This window comes from Panthera leo, chromosome C2, assembly GCF_018350215.1.
Source record: "Panthera leo isolate Ple1 chromosome C2, P.leo_Ple1_pat1.1, whole genome shotgun sequence".
In the NCBI taxonomy this organism is placed as follows: domain Eukaryota; kingdom Metazoa; phylum Chordata; class Mammalia; order Carnivora; family Felidae; genus Panthera; species Panthera leo.
This window is the reverse complement of record NC_056687.1, coordinates 99638771-99662369: the sequence shown is the minus strand read 5'-3', so window position 1 is coordinate 99662369 and position 23599 is coordinate 99638771. Positions and strand designations below refer to the sequence as shown.

Below are 23599 nucleotides of genomic sequence, written 5' to 3'. Positions count from 1 at the left end.
AAAATGCTAAAGTATAAAATTGTGTTTTTTAAAGACACTTTGGAACTATTCCAAAGCACCGTACAAACCCAGAGCAGGGTATGGTATTTCCAAACAGCTCAGTGTTGCTCAACTAGGGAGTGGTTCAGCACTGGATAGGAAGGAGTGGCAGCTAGCCAAAAACTTAACAGTGTGTTTATTCAACCTGCTTTATGACAATTCACTATTTAAAGATAGAGATTTTGAAGTACATCTTCAAAAATTGTTGATACTGAAGTTTTATTTTGTCAACAAATAAATTACAATAGGCTGCACAAGCTCAAACCAGAACAAGTCAATTTGGCTTATGATAAGTTAGTCATTGAAAATCCTCCCCACTCCCCTTTCATTGTCCCTCAAGTACAACCTTCTCATTTAAAAATATTTTAAGTAAAGATTAAGAATGTGCCATCTGTGATATGTTAAATGGTACCTCTTTTGGTCTCTTGGCAGTTTAAACATGTTACCTCATTGTTATTCACACCCGGAGGACACAAGGGCAGCACTGTAGGTTTGCCAAGGGATGCAGAAACCCATCTCTGGATATATATTATGTCACAGAACATTTGGTAATACACAGAGCACGGGTATATCAGAAACATCTCCCAAACAGATGGAGTACATAATTATAATTTTGGTGAGTAATGTCTGATGATTAAAACACATATTAAACAATCAAATATAGCTCTGAGATGCCCATATTTGCCTGAAACTCACCCCCAACCTCTCTAAACATTAAACCAAAACAGCTACTATATTGCGGTATCTAACACAGCCTGAAAATTGCAGAGTATTATGATGAACAGAGTGGTAAAGTCTAAAGGAATGGGGCAGCAATATGTCTGATGGTTGAAAGTCAATTACTTTTACTTGAAAAATAAAGACCTGAGGAGTCACATGGGTTAGAAACAGCTGGGCATTTTAAAACCAGCAAGTGAGTGAGATACACATGTCATTTTCCTCACAGAAGAGGCGATCATTCAAGCTGATTGCTCAAGTTGATTTAAATATTTTCTTACTAATGAATTTTGAAATAACATAATAATGTGAACCAGTTTTCCTAGCACTTCCTTGTATAAGCTTATGGAATCCTTTCTTAAAGATTAGTTAACTAAATTGTTGTCTGTTTATTGTATTATGGAATACATGTATGTGTTCAAGATAAATATCTCTAACCTGAGAATATTTAGAAATTTTTGGAGTCTGCTTTTAAACATTTAATTCTGGAGGGTTTTTCCCCCCCTTAGAAATCAAGAGTTCTGTTTATCAATAAATTTGTTTTTACCTCTCTTTGAGTATAAATTATATTTCATTCTATATTTTATTAATTATATTTTTAGTTCTATACATTGCTTACTTTATTTATTTGTTCATTTATCCATTAATTAGTTACACATAGACTAACTAATGTGTTAGCAAGCAGTGCCCTATTTTAGTTCCACTACCACGTTTTATGTTCCTCTACGGGACAATTTCTATTTTAGTTTTCTTTACTACTAAAGTGCTCCTCATATAGTAAGACCTCAAAACACATCTAAACTTGCTGGAAGAAAGTTGTTAAAATTATCTACTCACTGGAATCAAGTAATTGTAAAATCACAAGTTAATACCATCACTGTGCCTTGGATAGTCTACCTTTTCTCCCTTTTACATAATCCACAATCAATTACTTGACCAACTACTAAAAAGCACATACCTGTCATTTCCAAGACTTTGGGAAAAAATAGTGTCCAGAATCGGCATTGTTGAGCATGTAGTTTAGTGTATACTTTTGGTGACTCTGCATTCAAGGTTAAATATTTTTGATCGGTGCTTCTGAAGGCAGGCCATCGTGTGCTGTTGTTCTGGGTTCCATTTGGATTTCTAAAAAATTAAAGAGACACAGTATAGTTCTACTAAAATCATTGTTAGAATATTGTTCTCAAAAACCAACAAGAGCTTTTAAAAAGTCAGAAAAAATGTGGATTTGTTTTGATGAGGTCAAGTAAAAATGAACTGGGTAGAACGTTTTCAGTAACTTGAAGCATTAAATTAGTTAAAAGTGTAGGAATTAAAATTTAAAGAAAAACTTTTTCCATGCATTTTGGCTTAACATACAAGGAAGAAAAAAATTTTTTTCTATTTCAGGAATGCTAATGTTTTCTTCACACTTAAACAAGCTTGAAGGGTCAGTATTCTTTTTGTTTCCTTTTATTCCTTTACCTCAGATCCAATCTTTTCACAATGAAGATTAATACCATTTTCTCAATATCTTGCATCTATGTTGTTCTATTTGTTCCTGTCATTACTGTCTGAGTTTGTGACTGATTACACATCTTATTATGCAATAACTTCGTTACTATAGGAAACTGCCTTCAGTCTCACTTTTAAAGATAAAGGTTCATTTATTTCTTTTGAGAGAGAGAGAGGCGGGGGGAGAGGCAGAGAAAGAGAGAGACAGAGAATCCCATGTAGGTTTTGCACTGTCAGTGCAGAGTCCCTGATGAGGGATTCAAACCCATGAACCCTGAGATCATGACCTGAGCCAAAATCAAGAGTCAAATGCTTAACTGACTGAGCCACCAAGGTGCCCCAGTCTCACTTTTAAGTTGATCTTACATTCTTATAGATCTGCTCACTGATTAAAAATTGTTTCAGTGATTCACTGTGGGTTCAGATAAATTTAATTAATATGGTGCCACCCATATTTCCAAGCTTATTTTCAGATAGTCTCTGCATAAGGCAACCAACAGGAATTAGGGACAGTTCCTTAGTAATTCCCTCCTCTAATTCACTTCCTTGCCCTTGTCACAGCTACTCTGCTTGGAATCCCTTCATTTCCTAATAGCATGGGTCTAGGTCAATTCCAATTCTCTTTTTTATATTCTCTTTTTGTGCTGATATTTCCTATATCTTTCATTGTGATTTTTAAATCAATAACACTTGTCTCTATTTTTTAGAAAAAAATTTTAAATGTTTTTTAACATTCATTTTTGAGAGACAGAGCGTGAGTGGGGGAGGGGCAGAGAGAGAGGGAGACACAGAATCTGAAGCAGGCTCCAGGCTCTGAGCTGTCAGCACAGAGCCCAATGCAGGGCTCAAACCCACGAACCATGAGATCATGACCTGAGCTGAAGTGGGGCACTCAACGGAATGAGCCACACAGGCACCCCTCTATTTTTTAGAAATTTATAGTTTGGGGTTTATTTGCACCTTTGTAGCACTCAATAATATGTTCTTACCTAGATCACACAAACACAAATTCAAAGAGTAAACATTTTGAGACTCCAAATAGCCACTGGTGAGTCCCTAGATTTCCCTTTAATGAACTTTTGTGCTATGATTATGAATTAGACTCTGCTCTAAGATCTAGAAATACAAACAAATATGGGAAACATATGTACATATGTGCAAGGAAGAACATTCGTGAAAACAAAGAATCAATATATGGTAGCCTAAACCAAACATAAACAAAGGGACACAAATTGTCAGAAGAGGGAACAATCACTACATGTTTGCAAGAAAATTGTCTGAAGGAAGGAGATTCTAACTGACATAAGAAGAGCAAATAAAGAACTGATCCAGGAAGAGAAGTTGGGAAAACTAGAGAAGGAGAAAACAATTAACATAAGTATAAATAATGAGTGTTCATCTTAGGTCAAATAACAATGAAAAAACTAGTTTTCTTGGAATATAGGATAAAGGACATCCTATTAGAGTTACAGTTTCAGGATATCAGTGTTATTGCATTAACATCTGACAGCCTAGGAAAATGGTTTGAAGTACAACTGCAGGCATTTATTATTCTTAAGGGACTTTTGACTAAATGGCTTATTTTGAACATAACATTTTAGAAATACTGACCTGGAAGTCATCCAGAATAATCAAGAACCTATAGTCACAGGTATTTCTATCATAAACAGAAGACTAAAGTGATAAGGGTAAGTAATTCATTCCTTCCTCCTAGAGTCTACCTTAAGTAAAATTATGTAAGAAAAACTCTAGTTGAACTTTTCTAAAAATTCAATGCACAAATTTCTTTGTCATTCTAATAGTTCTGTAGATTGGTATGGATAGAAAGTTCGGAGTAGTGACAGCAGATACAAGGGTTTTTTTTTGTTGTTTTGTTTTGTTTTGTTTTCCAAAAGCCTGTGAACTCAGTAGATTTTGGAAAGAGAAGCAGGCATTCATTCAGCGTGGTTATCTACAGGCACATTTTGCCATCAAGAACTTGTATCGAATAAGCACCATAAATTCATATTTTATCATAAAAGTAGACATATTCAACCATGAATTCAGGAGCTTTGGAGATAAATAGCTTCTTGATGGACTAGTTGATTTTATGTAGGAATTGGATGGTTAAAAAGAATTATTAATAACCAGAGCTATTCAAGCTAAACCAATATCATAACAGGATTGAAACCTCCTGCTTTAGGGTATTATTTGAGAGAGGTCATGAAGAAAATTTCTCTGGATCACAGATGGCACACTTGTCTAGGTGAATTATGTAGTCTTTTCCCTTTCTTTTAAAGCTTTAGAAGCTAACAAGTACAGCTGCTGGAGGCTGGATATTAAACCAGGAGAACCATTGGTCTGATTCGGTACAGCAATTCTTATGTTCCTAAATTGCCCACTTTCCTTCTAATTCCACTCTAATTAACTTATGGCACGATTTTAACTGCTCATTCATTTCTGGCTGCTGCAAATGGTGACTTAAAGTGAGCTGACTCGTACTTGAGTTCAAGAGCAAAGCACTATTGGCACTGCCCGTGTTCATTTGACAAACTTTGTTCTATGAAATAACTCATGAAATTCCAAAATGCAATTCAGAGATAATAAAATTCCTTTGCCTATGGATGCAGATATAGTTTTCAAAAAGTGATTGAAATAGCTATTGAAGCGATCGAGCATTTTACTGTATAATTTGAAGAAATCTTCAAAGAATTTAAAACTTAACAAGAGATATAATTCACTTTCTATCCGCATCAATTAAAGACTTTATGAAATACAACGTATTTTCCAGATACACAATTCTGAAACACTATATAATTTTAGTCTCAAAACTATAAGATATATTTAAACATCTTGGCTTTGCTGTTTTTTAAAAATATTTCCTGTTCTTGTCACAAAATAGAGACTTCAAAGTGCTAATACCTAAATTTTTTTTTTTATAAAATAGAGAAATCTCTGCTCTGTTTTTACTATGAGATTTTTTTTCCCTACTTTGTGGTATACAGAAGCGGTCTAAATATCATTCATTACACTTTTCCTCTTATGTAGGTTTGAAAAGTTTTAAGACACAGCTTGTTTAACCAAAAAGGCAGAGTATTTTCCTAACATCTGTATTTCAGGAAATTACCTGCTTGTCATTGATATTTGAGCAAAGATTTGATGTCTTATTTTATGAATAGACTTATAAAAAAGACTTTAATTGACTCAGGATGCCTGATATGAAGAAAAAGTATGCATTCGGCTCTGTGCATCAAGTTTTCTTGGGATTATAAATCCCAGGATTGCCTATCAATCTTAACATAAGAATTAAGATTCTTTTTGATTAAGAATTTTGAGACAATGGTATCTAAGAAAGCTATACAATGATTTTAAAGTGAATATATTTCTAGTAAGATAAAGGCATGATTAGTAGCTGTAAATTGAAAGGCCATCTGAAATATTCCACTCCTGTGAGAGGGCTACAGATGACACTGGATAATTTCTTAAATATGAAAATGTTTATAGATTTATATTCTATGTTAAGTCACACTTGAATAAAATTGTATATTAATTTAAAGAGTAGAAGGGCTATTAGAGAATCTGAATTTAGCAAAAAAATTCATCTATTCATTCAACAAATACTGAATGCATATGATTTCAGGTTTATTTAAGTCACAGAAAATCAACAAAGACAAAAATAAAAACTCTTGCCCCTTGCAGTATTCATTCTTTGAGGAAGATAGACAATAAACAAGATAAATAAGGAAAATACAATATGTTGGGTAGTAATAGTTCTAGAGAGGGGGCAGTGGTGAAGGAATATGCAATAATGAATTTGATTGGCCTTGGTCCATAGTTCCTATGAGGTAACCTCTGAATGTTTGTAATTTTGCACCATACCGAACTGTTTATGCTAACACGGCGACTCATGATGGGCATCAATGGCTTTTGCTAAAGGCTTGACTCAGGATGGGGCTATTCACACTGATATCTTATGGAAGGAACCAGCCATTCCAGAAGGACCAACCATGTGATTAGAGGGTTGGGACTTTGAGCTAGGTAATATCAACCTGACCTCCAGGAAGAGGAAGAGGGCTGAAGATTGAGTTCAAACACAGTGGCTAATAATTTAATCAACTATGCCTATATAATGAAATTACAATAACACTCTGAACCTTAAGCTCAGGTGAGCTTCCTGGGCTCGTGATACTCCATGTACACATTTTCACAATTAATGCCATGAAGGTAATGCATCTATGAGGTCCCAGAAGCTTTGCCTTTGGAATCCTGTCAGTACCAGATCCTGTTTTATGTATCTCTTCTTTTGACTGGTTCTGATATATATCCTTTTATTATATAAAAACTGCAATTGTGAAGCGTCTTGGTGGCTCAGTCGGTTAAGTTTTCTACTCTTGATTCCGGCTCAGGTCATGATCTCACAGTTGGTGAAATTGAGTCCCTCATCTGCACTGAGAGCACAAAGCCTGCTTGGGATTCTCTCTCTCTCTCTCTCTCTCTCTCTCTCTCTCTCTGCCCCTCCCCTGCTCTCTCTCAAAATAAATAAATCTTTTAAAAAAGATTGCTCTCTCTGTCTCTCTCAAATAAATATTGAAGAAAAAAAAAACTTCAATTGTAATTATAGCACTCTCCTGAGTTCTGTGAGTCATTCTGGGGCATGATTAAATCTGAGGAAGTTCACAGAGACTTCAAATTTAAAGCCCACTATTCTGAAGTGAGGGTGGATCTGGTGGCTTTGAACTTGGAACTAGTGTCAGAAATCTTGGGCTAACTTGGAAGTCTGAAGGCCTGAGCCATTAACCTTGATTTGGCTACCTCAGGGTAGGGAAGCTGCAATATTTGATAGGAAAGGAACTTTTAAGTAAAGACTTGAAGAAGGAGAGGACTGAGATATGCAGTTTTTTGGAGGAAGAACATTTCAACAGAAGGGCTAGAAAGCAAAGGCTACAAGACAGATAAGCATCTGGAGTTTTCCATGAAAAGTGAGTAAGAGAGTGGGGCTAGAGTAGAGCCAGCCAGGGAGGGAGTAGTCTGAGGGGAAGTTGGAGAGGTAACAGGAGACCACATTAATTAGTGAACTATAGGTCCTTGTAAGCTTTTTACGTCTACTCTCAGTGGGAGAAGTAATTGGAGGGTTTGCACAAAGAAGAGACAAGATCCACTTATATTTTTCAAAAGATTATCTGGCTGAAATTCTGGGAATAGACTGCAGAGAATCCAAAGCCAGAATCAGAGAGAGCACCTAGGAGACCACTGTATAATTTAGGTGAGAGATGATGGTTATTTGAACCAGGTAGGTAGTAGAAGTTGAGAGAATTGGTCATATCTTGAGTGTATTGAAGGTAGAGAGCACCCTTGCAATTTGCCAATGGAGTAGAGATAAAGAGTAGTCAAGGATGACACCAAGGATTTTGGCCTGAAAAATTGGAAGGATGAATGGAGTTGCCATTACTGAGATAGAAACTGCTGCAAGAAAAACATATTTGGAGGAAAATATTGAGAATTCAGCTCTTTGCATGTTAAATTTGAGATCCAAATACAGAATGGAAGTAGACAGTTGGAATTTAGTGGTTAATCTTTATTTTACTGAGGGAATCTCTGTCTTACAAATGGATTCACAAGCTCTTGAAGGTACTATTCCCCAGGAACACCAATATTCTGACTCAGTTTCCAAATTTCAATGCAGAAATGACATTTAAAAATATACACCTTGCAGTAAATGAATTCATAGGACACACAGCACCTGTCCCTTCCTATATTGTAGCTCCTTGGTCTAATGTTCCTCTTTACCATCTTGTCAGACAGGCCTTCCTTGATGACTCCATTAAAATGGCCAGTCTCGATTTCCTCACACTTCAAAATTTACTTTTTAAGTTTTTATTTAAATTCTGGTTACTTAACATACAGTGTAATATTAGTTTCAGGAGTACAATATAGTGACTTAACACTCTCATACAACACTTGATCCTCATCACAGGAAGTGTATGCCTTAATCCTCATCACCTATTTTACCCATTCCCACACCCACCTCCCTTCTGGTAACCATCAGTTTGTTCTCTACAGTTAAGAGTCTGTTTCTTGATTCGTCCCTCTTTTCCCTCTTTGTTCGTTTGTTTTGTTTCTTAAATTCCACATATGAGTGAAATCCTATGGTATTTGTCTTTCTCTGACTTATTCCACTTTTTATAATACTCTCTAGCTCCATCCATGCCATTGCAAATAGCAAGATTTCATTCTTTTTTATGGCTGAATAATTCTCAAAATTTATTTTAACTGCACATTTTCCTCTTTCCTCATCACAGAGTGCTATGGTCTGAATGTTTGCATGCTCTCAAAATAAGGTGATGGTCTTAGAAGCTGGAGCCTTTGGGAAGTGCTTCAGCCATAAAGGCAGGCCCTCATGAATGGGACTGGTGTCTTTATACAAAAAGTTTCATAGAGATCCTTTGACCCTTCCAACATGTGAGGACACAACTAGAAGGAGCTGACTATCAGTTAGGAAGAGAGTCTTCGGCAGAAGCTGACCATGCTGGTAACTTAATCTTTAGCTTCTATTCTCCAAAAGTGTAAGCTGTTGTTTATAAGCTACCACATCTGTGGTATCTTGGTATTGCAAGAATGGGCTAAGACACAGGGTAAGCTCCATGCAAACCATCATTTATTTACAACCTAAAACTGTGCTGAATCATAGTATTTAGGAAATAAATATGAAGAAAAAAATAAGAAACATCACAACATCATGGTAGTTTATCTCATTTGTCTTTAACTATAGTAAATATTCACATTTAAAAACCACCACCACATGGGAAATTATATTTCAAAGATGACTTATATGACTATAAGAGTCTATGGGATAGTTTTAACATATGCCTTACATGTAAACTATTTTTTACCATGACAGTTTAACATTTAAATAAACATAATTGATAACATAGTATAAATTTGTACCTAGGAGATCTCATTTAAAAAGTGAGATGTGCAGATTTATTATTCTTAGAAAAAAATTAGGAACCAATTGAGCAAAACTGATCAAAAAGAAACTAAAAAGCAGATAATATCATGATTAGTAGTGGTAGCAGAAAATGAAAAGTTTCACAAGTTGCTTCTATTTTGACATTTATGTAAAGAGCAAACAAAGCAATTTAACATAGTAAACAAATTTTCTCTTCATATATAAGTATATGATGATGAACATGAATTCATAATCTAATCTGTTTTAGAAAAATATGAAGACAGGTAAAACAGTGATGCTAGTACATAGCAAGGGATAAATAAAATCCTGTTTCTCTCAAGATCATATTCTTTACTTCATTTTGTATACAGGCAACTCCTTACGATAAATGTAGACATTAAATACATTTTGAAGTAGTTTTATTCCTTCTAGAGACATTTTCTGTGACTATATTTATAAATTTGACAAAGTGCCATTATTGATTTCATTTAAGTGTGCTAAAAACTATTCAATCTTTAAAACTGACTAAACAATAGCTTTTTTAATTAAATTAATGGTAACATTTATTCTTTAAAAAAATTTTTTTAACGTTTATTTATTTTTGAGAGACAGAGAGAGGCAGAGCATGAGCAGGGGAGGGGGAGAGAGAGATACAGAATCCGAAGCAGGCTCCAGGCTCTGAGCTGTCAGCACAGAGCCCAACGCGGGGACGCGGGGCTCAAACTCATGAACTGAAAGACCATGACCTGAGCTGAAGTTGGACGCTCAACCAACTGAGCCACCCAGGTGCCACAATTGTAACATATATTCTTAATCATATAACCAACTCAATATCCACTGAATTCTCTTAAATCAACTTAGTATTAATTTGTGAATGCATTCCCAATAATTCAAACATACTGCCTCCATTTTAACCTATAAGGCTGTATCCTAGGTTGATCAATTAATTTTATAGAACTTATACTGAACTTGATCGTTTCCTACAAGTTTCCAAGATGAATCTTTAAAGACAAATGGAATAATTTAAATACTTTTTCTTTGCATACAAACACACAAACATGCATATTTCTATGTATCTGACTCCTGACTCTGTGTGTGTGTGTGTGTTTGTGTGTGTGTGTGTGTGTGTGTGTATGTATTCTGCAACTCGAATATTAGAGGTACCAAAAACAATTGAACAAATATCACTTATATACAAATGTAATTTATATCATACTATTGAAACTCACTGTAAAAGTACCAGTACCAGATTATATAGATAACAACTATATTTTGAGCTTTAGAGTAAATAACATCTTACTTATTTTTGCATATTCAGCATGTATCATAAGCCTGCACAGAAACTATACGTTCAATAAATCCTTGCTTAAATGAGAACTAAGTGACTAGCCTTCAGAACTTTGGATGTATTTTAGATGAATTTAATATCAGTTATAAAATATTAATTTTCACAGTATTAGAAGAGAGGAATTAACTTTATTCTCATGTGTTAAGATGACAAAAAGTCTTGTAAATAATACTCTTCTCAGGTTAAAAACTTGAAAACTCACATTAGCTCTTTAAGTGTCTAAAGTAATAATGCATTTAATGTCCAAGTCCTACATCAGCTGATGAGGAGTCACAATATGCACGACTTTCTGAGTTTCTCATAAGCCCTGTTCACAAACTGAAACTCAGCTCTTTTCCAAGGTTCATTTTAGATTCACTGTAGTTTGTTAGGAAGGTTTTTATGGTCATACTGTTCTCCCTTTGTAGGCAATAAGGGCAAAAATATTAGTTACTAAAGCAATATGTAGTGTATAATAATGTAGTTGTGCATAGAGAGTTTTTTATAAATAGATTATTTGCAATTTAAATTATATTTAATGCAAATATCTAAACCTAGTTCACTTTTGTTGTTGGCTTCCTTCCATCTCTTGACATTTCCAGTGCAAACTGTGGAGATGAGAGAAGTAATTATGGACGAACAAGTCTCTAGATTCATTGGTTTGTTAAGTTTCCTCCTTACTCCAACAGGTTCGTTATTCTAGGCAAGAGTCTGGGTACCCAGAAGGGCAGGACTGTATTAGTACAACACAGAAGTTGTCAGTAATTCAGAAATTCTTTAACAATGACTTCTTGCATCTAAATCTACTGTGTGGATACAGTCCATGGTCAAGTTGGTTATTAAATTTTTATTATTTATCATTCCTAACTAGTGGATTGGAATACATTCTTAACCTCACAGAAAAATAGGAATACAGATATTTATGAGAGAAAGAGAGATCAGAGGAAGAGGAAAAGAAAAGAAGGGAAGAAAAGAGAAGAATCCTAAAGGCCATGTAAAAAACTGTATGATCCTGTTACCAAATTTGCTCAAAAGACAAACCATATCAATAGGCTAAACCACCTATGGAAGAAAAAAAGAGAGGGAGGTTTATTGTCACTCACCATTAATAAAAAGGAACAGATTACATTTCAGTTAAATAAATACCATTAGTTAAATGAGATATGTTTAGCCGCAGATCATCTTCTAACTTTGAGAATAATTAGTAACTGTAGTAACTGAAGGTAGGCAGCATATGGGCTGAGGTTTCAGCACTAGCAATAAGCAAAGGCCCATTATGATATAATATAGCTAGATATGTGCTATGAAAGTGGATGCCTGGTAAGAAAGAAACATCTAGTCTAAAGGATGATCATAAAAAGTAAAACTGTGGAATATTGAAGGTAAGATTTTTTTTAAGTGTATTTACTTATTTTGAGAGAGAGAGAGAGAGAGACATAATAGGAGGGCTAGAAAAAGGAGAGAATCCCAAGTGGGCTCTGGGCTGGCAGCACAAAGCCCCAGAAGGGACTCAAACCCACGAATTGTGAAATCATGACCTGAGCTGAAATCAAGAGTTGGACACTTAACCGACTGAGCCACCCAAAGTGCCCCATGAGGTGAGAGTTCTTCAGGAAACTTGTCTAAACAACTACTACTACTACTACTACTACTTCTTCTTCTTCTTCTTCTTCTTCTTCTTCTTCTTCTTCTTCTTCTTCTTCTTCTTCTTCTTCTCCTTCTTCTCCTTCTTCTCCTTCTTCTTCTTCTCCTCCTCCTCCTCCTCCTCCTCCTCCTCCTCCTCCTCCTCCTCCTTCTCCTTCTTCTTCTTCTTTTTCTTCTTCTTCTCCTCCTCCTCCTCCTCCTCCTCCTTCTCCTCCTCCTCCCCCATCTTCCTCTTCCTCTCCTCCTCCTCCTCCTCCTCCTCCTTCTTCTTCTTCTTCTTTTTCTTCTTCTTCTTCTTCTTCTTCTTCTTCTTCTTCTTCTTCTTCTTCTTCTTCTCCTCCTCCTCCTCCTCCTCCTCCTCCTCCTCCTCCTCCTCCTTCTCCTCCTCCTCCCCCATCTTCCTCTTCCTCTCCTCCTCCTCCTCCTCCTCCTCCTCCTTCTTCTTCTTCTTCTTCTTCTTCTTCTTCTTCTTCTTCTTCTTCTTCTCCTCCTCCTCCTCCTCCTCCTCCTCTTCCTTCTCCTCCTCCTCCCCATCTTCCTCTTCCTCTCCTCCTCCTTCTTCTTCTTCTTCTTCTTCTTCTTCTTCTTCTTCCCCTTCTTTCTTTCTTCTTTCTTTCTTCTTTCTTCCTTCTTTCTTCCTCTTCTTCCTCTTTTTAACTAGTGCCTAACAGAGAACCTGGCACTGGTTATCAATGTTGCTGAACCTAATCATATTTAAGAAAAAAAAGGGGGGGGGGAGGAAAATGTTTCAAATACACACAAACATGTTTCTCCTTTTAATCCAAATCTAAGTCCTCCTACACATATTCACCTTTGCTGAGATGTAGTATTTTGTTTTCCTTAAATTTATAACTAAGAAAAAGTTACCCAACTTAAAACACATTTCTGTTTTGTAAGAACTTTTAAATCTTAATTACTATTTAAATGTGGCCACTGTACTTAACCCACTCTCCTAAATACTGCACTGCAATAGTTGGATAGAGTCATGCAAACAAGTTGATTTCCAAGACGCAGTTCCCATTTAGCAATTGGTTTGCACTGCACATCTTCAGTTGTTTATCAGCTGAAAGAGCAAAAGGTTGCCAAACAAAAGATCTCTAAGATCTTTACTATCCTGGTAAAGTATGGTATGACGGATGACCAAAGCTTTCTTGGTCTGGTAAATTATTCTTTCTTCTTTCCTCTGCATTGTTTGGACAGAATGATTTGTTTAATTATCTGGAGAGTTAAACAGGAATACCAGGCAATGTTTGGCTCCTCCAGCTCTCCAGAAAATGAACTGGGTTGAACACTAGAGTGATTTATTTATTTATTTAGTGCTTTTTAAAGTTTTTATTTAAATTCCAATTAGTTAACATACAGTGTGGTATTAGTTTCAGGAGTAAAATATAGTGATTCAATACCTGCATACACCTGGTGCTTATCACAGCAAGTGCGCTCCTTAATCCCGATCACCTATTTTTACCCATCCCCCACATACCTCCCCACTGGTAACCATCAGTTTGTTCTCTATAGTTAAGGTCTGTTTTACCTTCCCCTATCTCTTTTTTCCCTTTGTTTGTTTGCTTTGTTTTTAAAATTCCACATACAAATGAAATCATATGGTATTTTTCTTTCTCTGTCTGACTTCTTTCCCTTAGCATAATACTTTTTAGATCTATCCATGTCATTGCAAATGGCCAGATTTCATTTTTTTATGACTAATATTCCATTGTGTATATATACCACTTCTTTATCCATTATCTGTTGATGGACACTTGGGCTGTTTCCATAATTTGGCTATCATAGATAATGCTCTATGAACATTGAGGTGCATGTATTCTTTTGAATTAGTATTTTTGTATTCTTTGGGTAAATACCTAGCAGTATTTACAATTGCTGGATAATAGGGTAGTTTTTTTTGTGGGGGGAGGAGCATCTATATTGTTTTCCAGAGTGCCTGTACCTGTGCACATTCCCACCAACAGTGCGAAAGCTTTCCTCTTTCTCCACATCCATGCCAACACCTGTTATTTCTTGTACTGTTGATTTTAGCCATTCTGACAGGTCTGAAGTGATATCTCATTGTAGTTTTGAATTGTATTTCCCTAATGATCAGTGATGTTGAGCACCTTTTCATGTGTCTGTTGGCCATCTGTATGTCTTCTTTGGAGAAATGTCTGTTCTTGTCTTCTGCCCATTTTTTAATTGGATTATTTGTGCTTTGGGTGTTGAGTTTTAGAAGTTCTTTGTATATTTGTATAGTGACCCTTTATCACATAAATCATTTTCAAATATCTTCTCCCATTCCATAAGTTGCTTTTTAGTTTCATTTATCACTTCCTCTGCTGTGCAGAAGCTTAGAGAGAAGCAGAAACTTATTCTCCCTCCCTTCCTCCCTTTCTTCCTTCTCCTTTCCTTCTTTTCTTTCTTCTTTTCTCTTTGTTAGCTTGGCAAGAGCATCCATATATCTTGCCTAATTTCCAAGTGTCCAAATGCATTATATTTGCATTATCATTTTGTTTCTAGTGGCAATAGATCAACCACTATCATTTCTATATGATCACATGAATTCCCAGAGACACTACAGTCCAAGGGTCTGTAGAAATTCCAGAAGCACTTTTACATAACAACACTAGAGCTCTTATTTTTTTTTTTTTTTTTTTTTAACGTTTTATTTATTTTTGAGACAGGGAGAGACAGAGCATGAACGGGGGAGGGTCAGAGAGAGGGAAACACAGAATCTGAAACAGGTAGAGCTCTTATTTTAATAAAAGGCAAACTTAACATTAATTATGGATAAGAAAATGATCCCAAACTGGAAACAAATTTGTTTCTCTTTTGAGTCTTCCAAATTCTATCAGTTTTATACTTCATGTTGGTTTGCTGTAGTCTCTGCCATAAAGATAATGGCAGCAAGCCCACAGTTTCAGGAATAAGCCTAGGAAATGCCAAGAAAAAGTCCTGGAAACTTAGTTTTGTAGTAGCATATATATCTTAAAATAGTTTGATTTTAAAGGAACACTTGAACATTAGAAGAGACTTGGGAAATCAAATGCTCTAAGAAAATTATACAAAATCTCAATTATTGCAATTTTTTTTCTTTAATGGGTAGTTTGAGCATATCAAATAATTCTCCTTGAATTAAAAGTTATTTTCTTTATATAACTATTCACTGGAGGTCCCTATATTTGAGTAATCACTTCCATTAGACTGAAAAGCTCCATGAGAGCAGAGAACATGACTGTGTGCTCATTCCCATAGCCTAGTATAGTCAGTGCTCAGTAAAGGCACGGGGTAGCCTACTAGACCTTGCTGAAGTAAGTAAACCATTAAATTGATTATATTTCAACTTATTATAATTTTATGTATAAATATATAAATAGAATTTTTTCTAATGTGCAAAGAAAGATTTAGCTAATTAATATATTACAAAATATAAATTTTCAACTATCTATATATGATTTTATTTGTATATTTACAGGGCATTGTTTTTAGGGAAAGTAAAGTAATGGAAACAAGTGTGCCACATTAAGGTACATGGATAGCAATAATATCATTTTTGGAGAAACTGTCAGCATAACAAATAATTTAAGTAGTAACTTTTATGGCAATGCACATACATACAGAGCTTCAAATTATACTCAATGAATTTTCCAAAGTGAGCACTCAAGCATATTTAATTTCTAATCATTAAAATAGTTATACATACAAACCAATCTTATTTCATTTTAATGAGAGGTAAAAACATTTGATCTAAGTGATATTAAGTCTATATGAACATTGGAGAGATAACAGTAAATTATATATTTTCTATCTACAATATAAAATAGGATGCTGTTTTTCAATAATTCTATTACATTACTTGAACAATAATTAATAGATTAGAAATTATCCTATCCATATTTTTAAAATATTATTTAAAATTTTTATGATGTCCTATCCCAGCCTCAATCATTTCTCATTAAAGAATTATATTTATTTATTAACATGGAGTTGGAAATGTTTTATAATCAATGATTTTCTGTTCTTAACTCTTTTCTGGATATTTTTCTAGCTTTTCTATTACTTAAATTTTTTTTTAAATATTTTTACTCAATAATAAATAAAGGTTTCCTGAAGTAATGTTGTCCAATCTCCTATGCAGTATTTTATTCCCTGTAAAATATCTACATAAAGCTATTCCAGCTTCTGTTCATTCACTTTCCATAATGGGATGTGTGTCACATTCTGGACCAGGTCATTCCAATCCCTGACAACTTCATTCATTACTAATTCTACTTGATAAAACAGACCTGTATTCAGGCCCTGCTAGGATTCCAGGCACTGTGGATATTTTTTATTCTTTCTCAAAAAGAAATATGTTTTTTTTTTCTTTTTTTATACTGTTAAAAATGGTCTCTATATGAATTTTACCCAAAGGTTCTCTGCTTTGTGCCCACATAGAATATATCTAAACTCTCTTTTATGACATAATTTTTTTTCTTGAAACCAGCTACACTCACTGCCACAACAAACACCTTTTTTTCCCCTCCAGACTAAATGTAACCTCTTCACTTGTGAGACAGTGAGGTTATTCTTAATCGGAGATGTATCACATAATAGACAGTGTTTTGTTGAATTTTTTAATCCACAATAAAATATCAAGCTAATTTTTTTTTCAGGAAGTTGTTTGTTATTTCTTCATTGAATTTTATCACCTAGTGTGTGCCAGGAACTCCTCTCTGGACAATGGATATAACGGTGAATAGGACTGATCAGAGATCCATTATTTTAATTTGTGGAGATAGACAATATATAAACAAAGTAATAGATATAAAAAATTCAGATAGTAATATTGTTGATGAAGAAAGACAAATAGTATAGCCAAACATCTTTAACAAGCATGTACTAATTCATAACTGGCTATTGATTCATGGAAAAGTTTGAGATGAGCTGACAGGTGTTGAAAGCAAACCTTACTTTTTGTGCTGCTTCTTGGCTACAGTTTTCTGGCTTTTCCTTAGAAAAGGAAATTTAAGATGAACAGAGTGGACTTTGCAGTTCTCATAGATGCTAAGTACAGCTCAAGCAGTCCCTCCTGGACTTCCTTAGAGACAATGACGAGTGTATTTCTGAATGACTTGCAAATTGCGGCTAAGTCAGTCATAGGGTTTTACTTCTTATATACGAAGCAGATGTATCATAATAAAAACCAAAAAGATAATCATTTTACATTGGCTAGTAAGATTTAATAACTTGTGAATTTAAAGACAGTGTTCCTTGGACACTTTTTCATGAATTTTATGTAAAACTATCTGAAGTAATGCTAAAGAATTACAAATATTTGTTTCTGGGGCACCTGAGTGGCTCAGTCGGTTAAGCGTCTCTGAATTTTGGCTCAGGTCACGATCTCATGCTGATGTAGTTTAAGCCCTGCATCAGGCTCTGTGCTGACAGTGTGGAGCCTGCTTGAGATTCTCTCTGTCCCTCTCTCTCTACCCCTCCCCACTCATGCTGTCTCTGTCTCTCTCAAAATACATAAATTTAAAAAATATATTATTTTCTGTTAAATTGTATGTTGTTTTATTATTATAGCTATAGAAATAATTATCTTCCTATGATCAGATATATTTTTGACATTTTATATGAATATATAATTATGAAGTAAATATAAATTATGAAATATAATATATAAAATTAAATATATACTTGAAATTAGAAATTTTAAAACTTTCTTAATCTGAGAGGTGAGAAAAATTTATTTTCTACATAGAAATAGTAGCTATATAAAGAAGAAGAGGAACAAGTGATCTTGGTTACAATGTATCTATCTCACAGTTTAAATTTCTAAACTATTATTTCAGGTACCATAATTTAGAAACAACTTTAATATCAAGAAACAAGGTGGAAAAGGTATTTACTAAAAATACTATTGCAGGGCACCTAGGTGACTCAATTAGTTAAGCATCCAACTCTGGATTTCAGCTCAGGTCATGATCTCATGGTGTGAGATCAAGCCCAGCATGAGGCTCCATGCTGGGCGTGGAACCTGCTTAAGATTCTCTTTCCCCCTACCCTCCCTCCCAAAAAAGATTCTCTCTCTCCCTCTTCCTCTGCCCCTCCCCCACTCACATTCTTGTGCACAATTTCTTTCTCTCTCTCTCAGAAAAACAATGTTATTGGCTGTGTGATCTTGGGCAATTTGCCTAAGCTCCCCAATCATCAATTTATTTGTAGAATAGGAATATTAATGCATTTTACACACATTCATTGTAAAGAATGCATGAAATATCTATATAGAATGTTTAGAATCATAATAGAATATTTAATAGTAAACATTAATAAAGTATTTAACAAATGGGTCTTAGTCTTAATAAAACATTTAATAAGTGGAAAGTGTGATGAATAAGTAGATGACAACAGCAATGGTAAAGGTGATAACAGCACTGTCCTATAACCACCAAAGCCACTCTGGCTGTTGACTACAGGCTTTCCACAGTAGAATTCATATTACTTACTGGACATGTTTTCCCAATAAAGATGTAAGGTAGGTTTTATTAGGGAAATAGAGACATGGTAGAATTAATCACCTTGGAAACTATATGGCAAGGATCAAGTGTATCTTCCTATAATGGCCATGTTCTTTCTGATCCGTTATAGTTGGAAGTTCAACAAAAAAGTAAGGCTATTTTTGTTGGATGAAAGAAGAACCAAGAAATCAGTTCAGTGTGTGTTAGATTTTCAACTTTCAATGTGATTTATTTCAATCTTTTTGGAATTAAAAAGTAATGAAAATAAAACAGTGTTTTATCTTTTAAATATACTTGTAATTAAGAAAAAAATCTTCATGGGACCTCATCAAAATAAAAAGCTTCTGCACAGCAAAGGAAACAATCAGCAAAACTAAAAGGCAACCAATGGAATGGGAGAAAATATTTGCAAACAATATCAGATAAAGTGTTAGTATTCAAAATCTATAAAAACTTATCAAACTCAACAGCCAAAAAACAAATAATCCAGTGAAGAAATGGGCAAAAGACATGAATAGACACTTCTCCAAAGAAGACATTCAGATGGCCATCCGACACATGAAAAAATGCTCCACATCACTTATCATCAGGGAAATACAAATAAAAACCACAATGAGATACCACCTATCAGAATGGCTAACATGAACAACTCAGGCAACAACAGATGTTGGCAAGGATGAGAAGAAAGAGGATCTTATTTGCATTGCTGGTGGAAATGCAAACTGGTGCAGCCACTCTGGAAAATAGTATGGAGGTTCCTCAAAAATTAAAAAGAGAACTACCCTACCACCCAGCAATTGCACTACTTGATATTTTCCAAGGGATACAGGTGTGCTGTTTTGAAGGGGCACATGCACCCACCCCAATGTTTATAGCAGCACTATTAACAATAGCCAAAGTATGAAAAGAGGCCAAATATCCATTGATGGATGAATGGGTAAAGAAGATGTGGTATACACACACACACACACACACACACACACACACACACACACACTATGGAGTATTACTCAGCAATCAAAAAGAATGAAATCTTGCCCTTTGCAGCTAGGTGGATGGAACTAGAGGGTATTATGCTAAGCAAAATTAGTCAGAGAAAGACAAATATCATATGACTTCACTCATATGAGGAGTTTAAGATACAAAACAGATGAACATAAGGGAAAGGAAGCAAAAATAATATAAAAACAGGAGGGGGACCAAAACATAAGAGACTTTTAAAGATAGAGAACAAACTGAGGGTTGCTGGAAGGGTTGTGAGAGAGGGAATGAGCTAAATGGGTAAGGGGCATTAAGGAATCTATTCCTGAAATCATTGTTGTTCTATATGCTAACTAACTTGGATATAAATTAAAAAAATAAATTAAATAAAAATTTAATAAATAAATAAATCATAAATAAAAAGAAAAAATCTTCATCCCAACACTTTTTTAGAAAACCTATTCCTTCAGACATGAATTTACCACAATTTATCTTATTTGCACATCGATGAGAATATTATGCATGAAATAGCTTTTAATTTAATACACATTTTTAAGTTATATCTCTGTTGCTACCACCATTATTTTCTCTTATATTAACCTGCTTTTTGTCTGTGTAGTTGAAAAAAATATTTTAAGTATGTTTCTGTTTCTTATGCTATAAAGCAGTGATTCTTAATGTGAAGAGAAATAAGAGAGGAGAAACGGTGGTGATAAGGAGACACATCTATTTAGGGGTTATTCAGAATTATTTGCAGGACCTTTTAAAATTGCATCCGCTCACCTAGAGTTTTTGATAAAGGTGTAAGTCCTTTTCTTTATCTTTACAATCACCGTCATTGTGACCCAATATTCTGGAGGCAAGTAAAGACCTTGTTATTCAAATGTTTGTAATAAATTAAAAATCAAGGGGCACCTGGGTGGCTCAGTTGGTTAAGCATCCGACTTTGGCTCAGGTCATGATCTCACAGTCCGTGAGTTCAAGCCCCGTGTCAGGCTCTGTGCTGACAGCTCAGAGCCTGGAGTCTGCTTCAGATTCTATGTCTCCCTCCCTCTGACCCTCCCTCTTTCATGCTCTGTCTCTGTCTGTCTCAAAAATAAGTAAACATTAAAAAAATTAAATTAAAAATCAAACTGCTATTCAGATTCTGGGTTCACAAGTGTTAACTTTCACTCAAATTTGCTTCTTGCCTCTGTCCCCTTTCTTGACAAACGTATCCATTTTCAGTTTTAACTATTCTTGTACATGATGAACTCACATGTCTCTGTCCACATTCTTTCATCCATAACACCTTGCTGGACTCAAGTCATAAAATCCCAGCCACTGCATATACACCTACATTTATTGTTCTGCTTTTCCTTCAACTCTATGAGACTACACCATATTTAACCTCCATGAAAGCACTCTCTGTGTTCTCAGATTCAATTAATGTCTTCAACTTGCTCCCAGTATCACATTACACCCTGAGGGGCTGCATAAAACGTGGTTTGGAATCACAAGCTTTGAAACTATACTCTCCTACTAAAAACTGGCTGAACTCGCATGACGTTATTCAACTTCTCAGAGCCTGTTTATCCATACATTTTTAATAAGTGATCTCAAGAGGACCACAAGGTTGGCTGGAGCATTGTAAGCAGGGACAGAATCTTAATAGAAGTAGACAAAGAACATCTCATAGAGGCCCTTTTAGATAATGATAAGAAATTTAGATTTTATTCTAGATAAAATAAGAAATCACTAGAGAGCTATTATCTAGGCAGTGACAAGATTTGGCTAACATTTTGAAGAGATAACTGCAGCTATAAAGAATGAGAATAAACTATAAAGCGACAAAGGAGGGACCAGGGAGACTGGCTATTGCAGTAAACCAGAACAGGTACGTTGGTGGTGTAGAATAGGCTTGTATCTGAAAACAGTGAGACCTAAATTATTTTTGGATCTATTTTAAAGGTTGAGTTGATAGAACTGGCTGATGTAGAATGGAGAAAGTAAGGATTTAAAGATAGGGAAGGTTTAAGTTTTGAGTAACTTGAAATGTAGGAGACATTTACAGATGGAATTAATTAATTAATATATATATGTTAAAGACTATATATGTTTATATATTAAACACTATATATATATAGTGCTTAACTAATGTTTATATATATATATGTATTATATAATATATATTAAACACTATATATATATATATATATATATATATACACACACACACACACACACACACACATATATAGTAAGTAATCTCATCTATTTCTAACACAATAGAAATAGATGAGATTACTTAGGGAAGAGTATAGAAAAAGAAAAAAGGGAAGACATCTAAGAACTAAGCTCTCTTAGGTAGAAAACTTGAGAAGAATCCATTTAATTATTCATTTACTCACTTACTGAAAAATTATTCGTTGACTACCTATTATGTGCCTAACAATGTTACAGGTACTGGATATACAGTTTTAAATAAAAGCCTTATTTTTCTGGATCTTATATTTTGGTGGGAGAGTGAGATGGTGAGTAAGACCAATCTGCTCAATAATATGTGTTAAGAGGACAAAAATATGCAGAGAAGGAAAATGTTAAATGTATAGAAAATTGGGCAGCCTGGAAAATTGGGCAGAATTTTGGGCTGAAGAAAATGAAGGGTATATTCATGAAATATCTGAAGAAGGAGGCAGAGATCAGTGAGGAAGACTCTGCAAAAGTTCTGAGTATAAACAGCATCAAGTGTGCCCTGTAAGTTCAAGAAACATTAAGGAAACAGAAAGGTGTGGAACAGAGATGCTGTGTTGACAACAGATGAAGGTTGAGCAAACACAAGAAAGTTAACACCAGGCACAAAGCTAGTGAAAAAATATATATGGGACACGATGGTGGTTTGAACCTAAGTAGTAGGAGCAGAAGTAGTCAAGAGTTATTAAACTCCTTTCATCCATTCATTTGTTTTATGCTGTAATACAGACACCACAGTCTGCACCTAAGCAATTTAGTTTTCATCTTCCTCTCCCTAAAATGGATATATTCCTACTTAGCCAAAACCAACGTGTCCTACCAAATAAATTTAACAATAATTTCCAAATATCACTGAATGTCCAGACTATATTTATGACTATTTTAGATGAAAAGATATGTAATGGGCATTAATAACTATAAGTAGTATGTAACCTTAAGAGAATTCTTGCTTGCTTATTTTTGTAAAGGTCAAGTTGACAGAATTTACTGATAAACTGGATATGGGGAATGATAAAAAAAGGGAGGCAGCAACATTTATCCTGAGATTTTTGGCATATGCAAATGGAAGAATGGAGTTGTTTTTAACTGAGATAAGAAAGCCTAAGAGGAGAATATTAAAAGAAAATTATGACTATTTAGTTTATGATAGTAAGTATCTAAACAAATACACACATAAGGTCCAGGGCAATCAGGGAGGGGTCTGGGCTGCAGATACAACTTTGGAAGTCATTATTATGTTGATGGTAGTTAAAGGGAGGAAGCTGGTTGGGATCACCTATGGGATGAAAATGTACAGAAAAGAGAACATATTCAAGGACTAAGTTTTGGAACACTACAACATGCAGAGGTGAGCTGAAGAGGAGAAACCCCAAAGGAGACTAAAATAGTTTTGGAAAGGTTAGACAAAACTTGGTGATGGCTGGGTTTGCAGGACCCAACTGAAGGAGATGCTTCAAGAAGGAGAGAATGCACCAAGTTCAAACACTGGTAAAAGGTTAAGTAAGAAGACTGAGGAAGGATTATATAATTTGGTAATGTAGAAGCAACTGCTGACCATTACGAGACTAGTCAATTTGAGGTGGCTGGGAAAATGGAATAGTCTAAATACAGAATGAGAGAAGAAAAGTAGGCAATTGGTAAAGATATTTTGCTATCAAAGAGAGTAGGAAATGAGAAAGTAGCTATTGAACAATGTGATGTCTTTTTTAAGATGTTATACATTAATAAAAATAGGAATGATATATA

At 34.8% G+C, this 23599-nt stretch overlaps 1 protein-coding gene across 1 annotated transcript in view; it reads right to left on the bottom strand.

The window, feature by feature from the left end:
• The window catches only part of BCHE (butyrylcholinesterase), a 64564-nt gene that overhangs the window by 5171 nt on the left and 35794 nt on the right, over positions 1–23599 (bottom strand). Inside the window, exon 3 of the mRNA XM_042903362.1 lies at positions 1715–1881. Coding sequence (XP_042759296.1) covers positions 1715–1881 — 167 coding nt within the window. The remainder of the gene's footprint in view (positions 1–1714; positions 1882–23599) is intronic.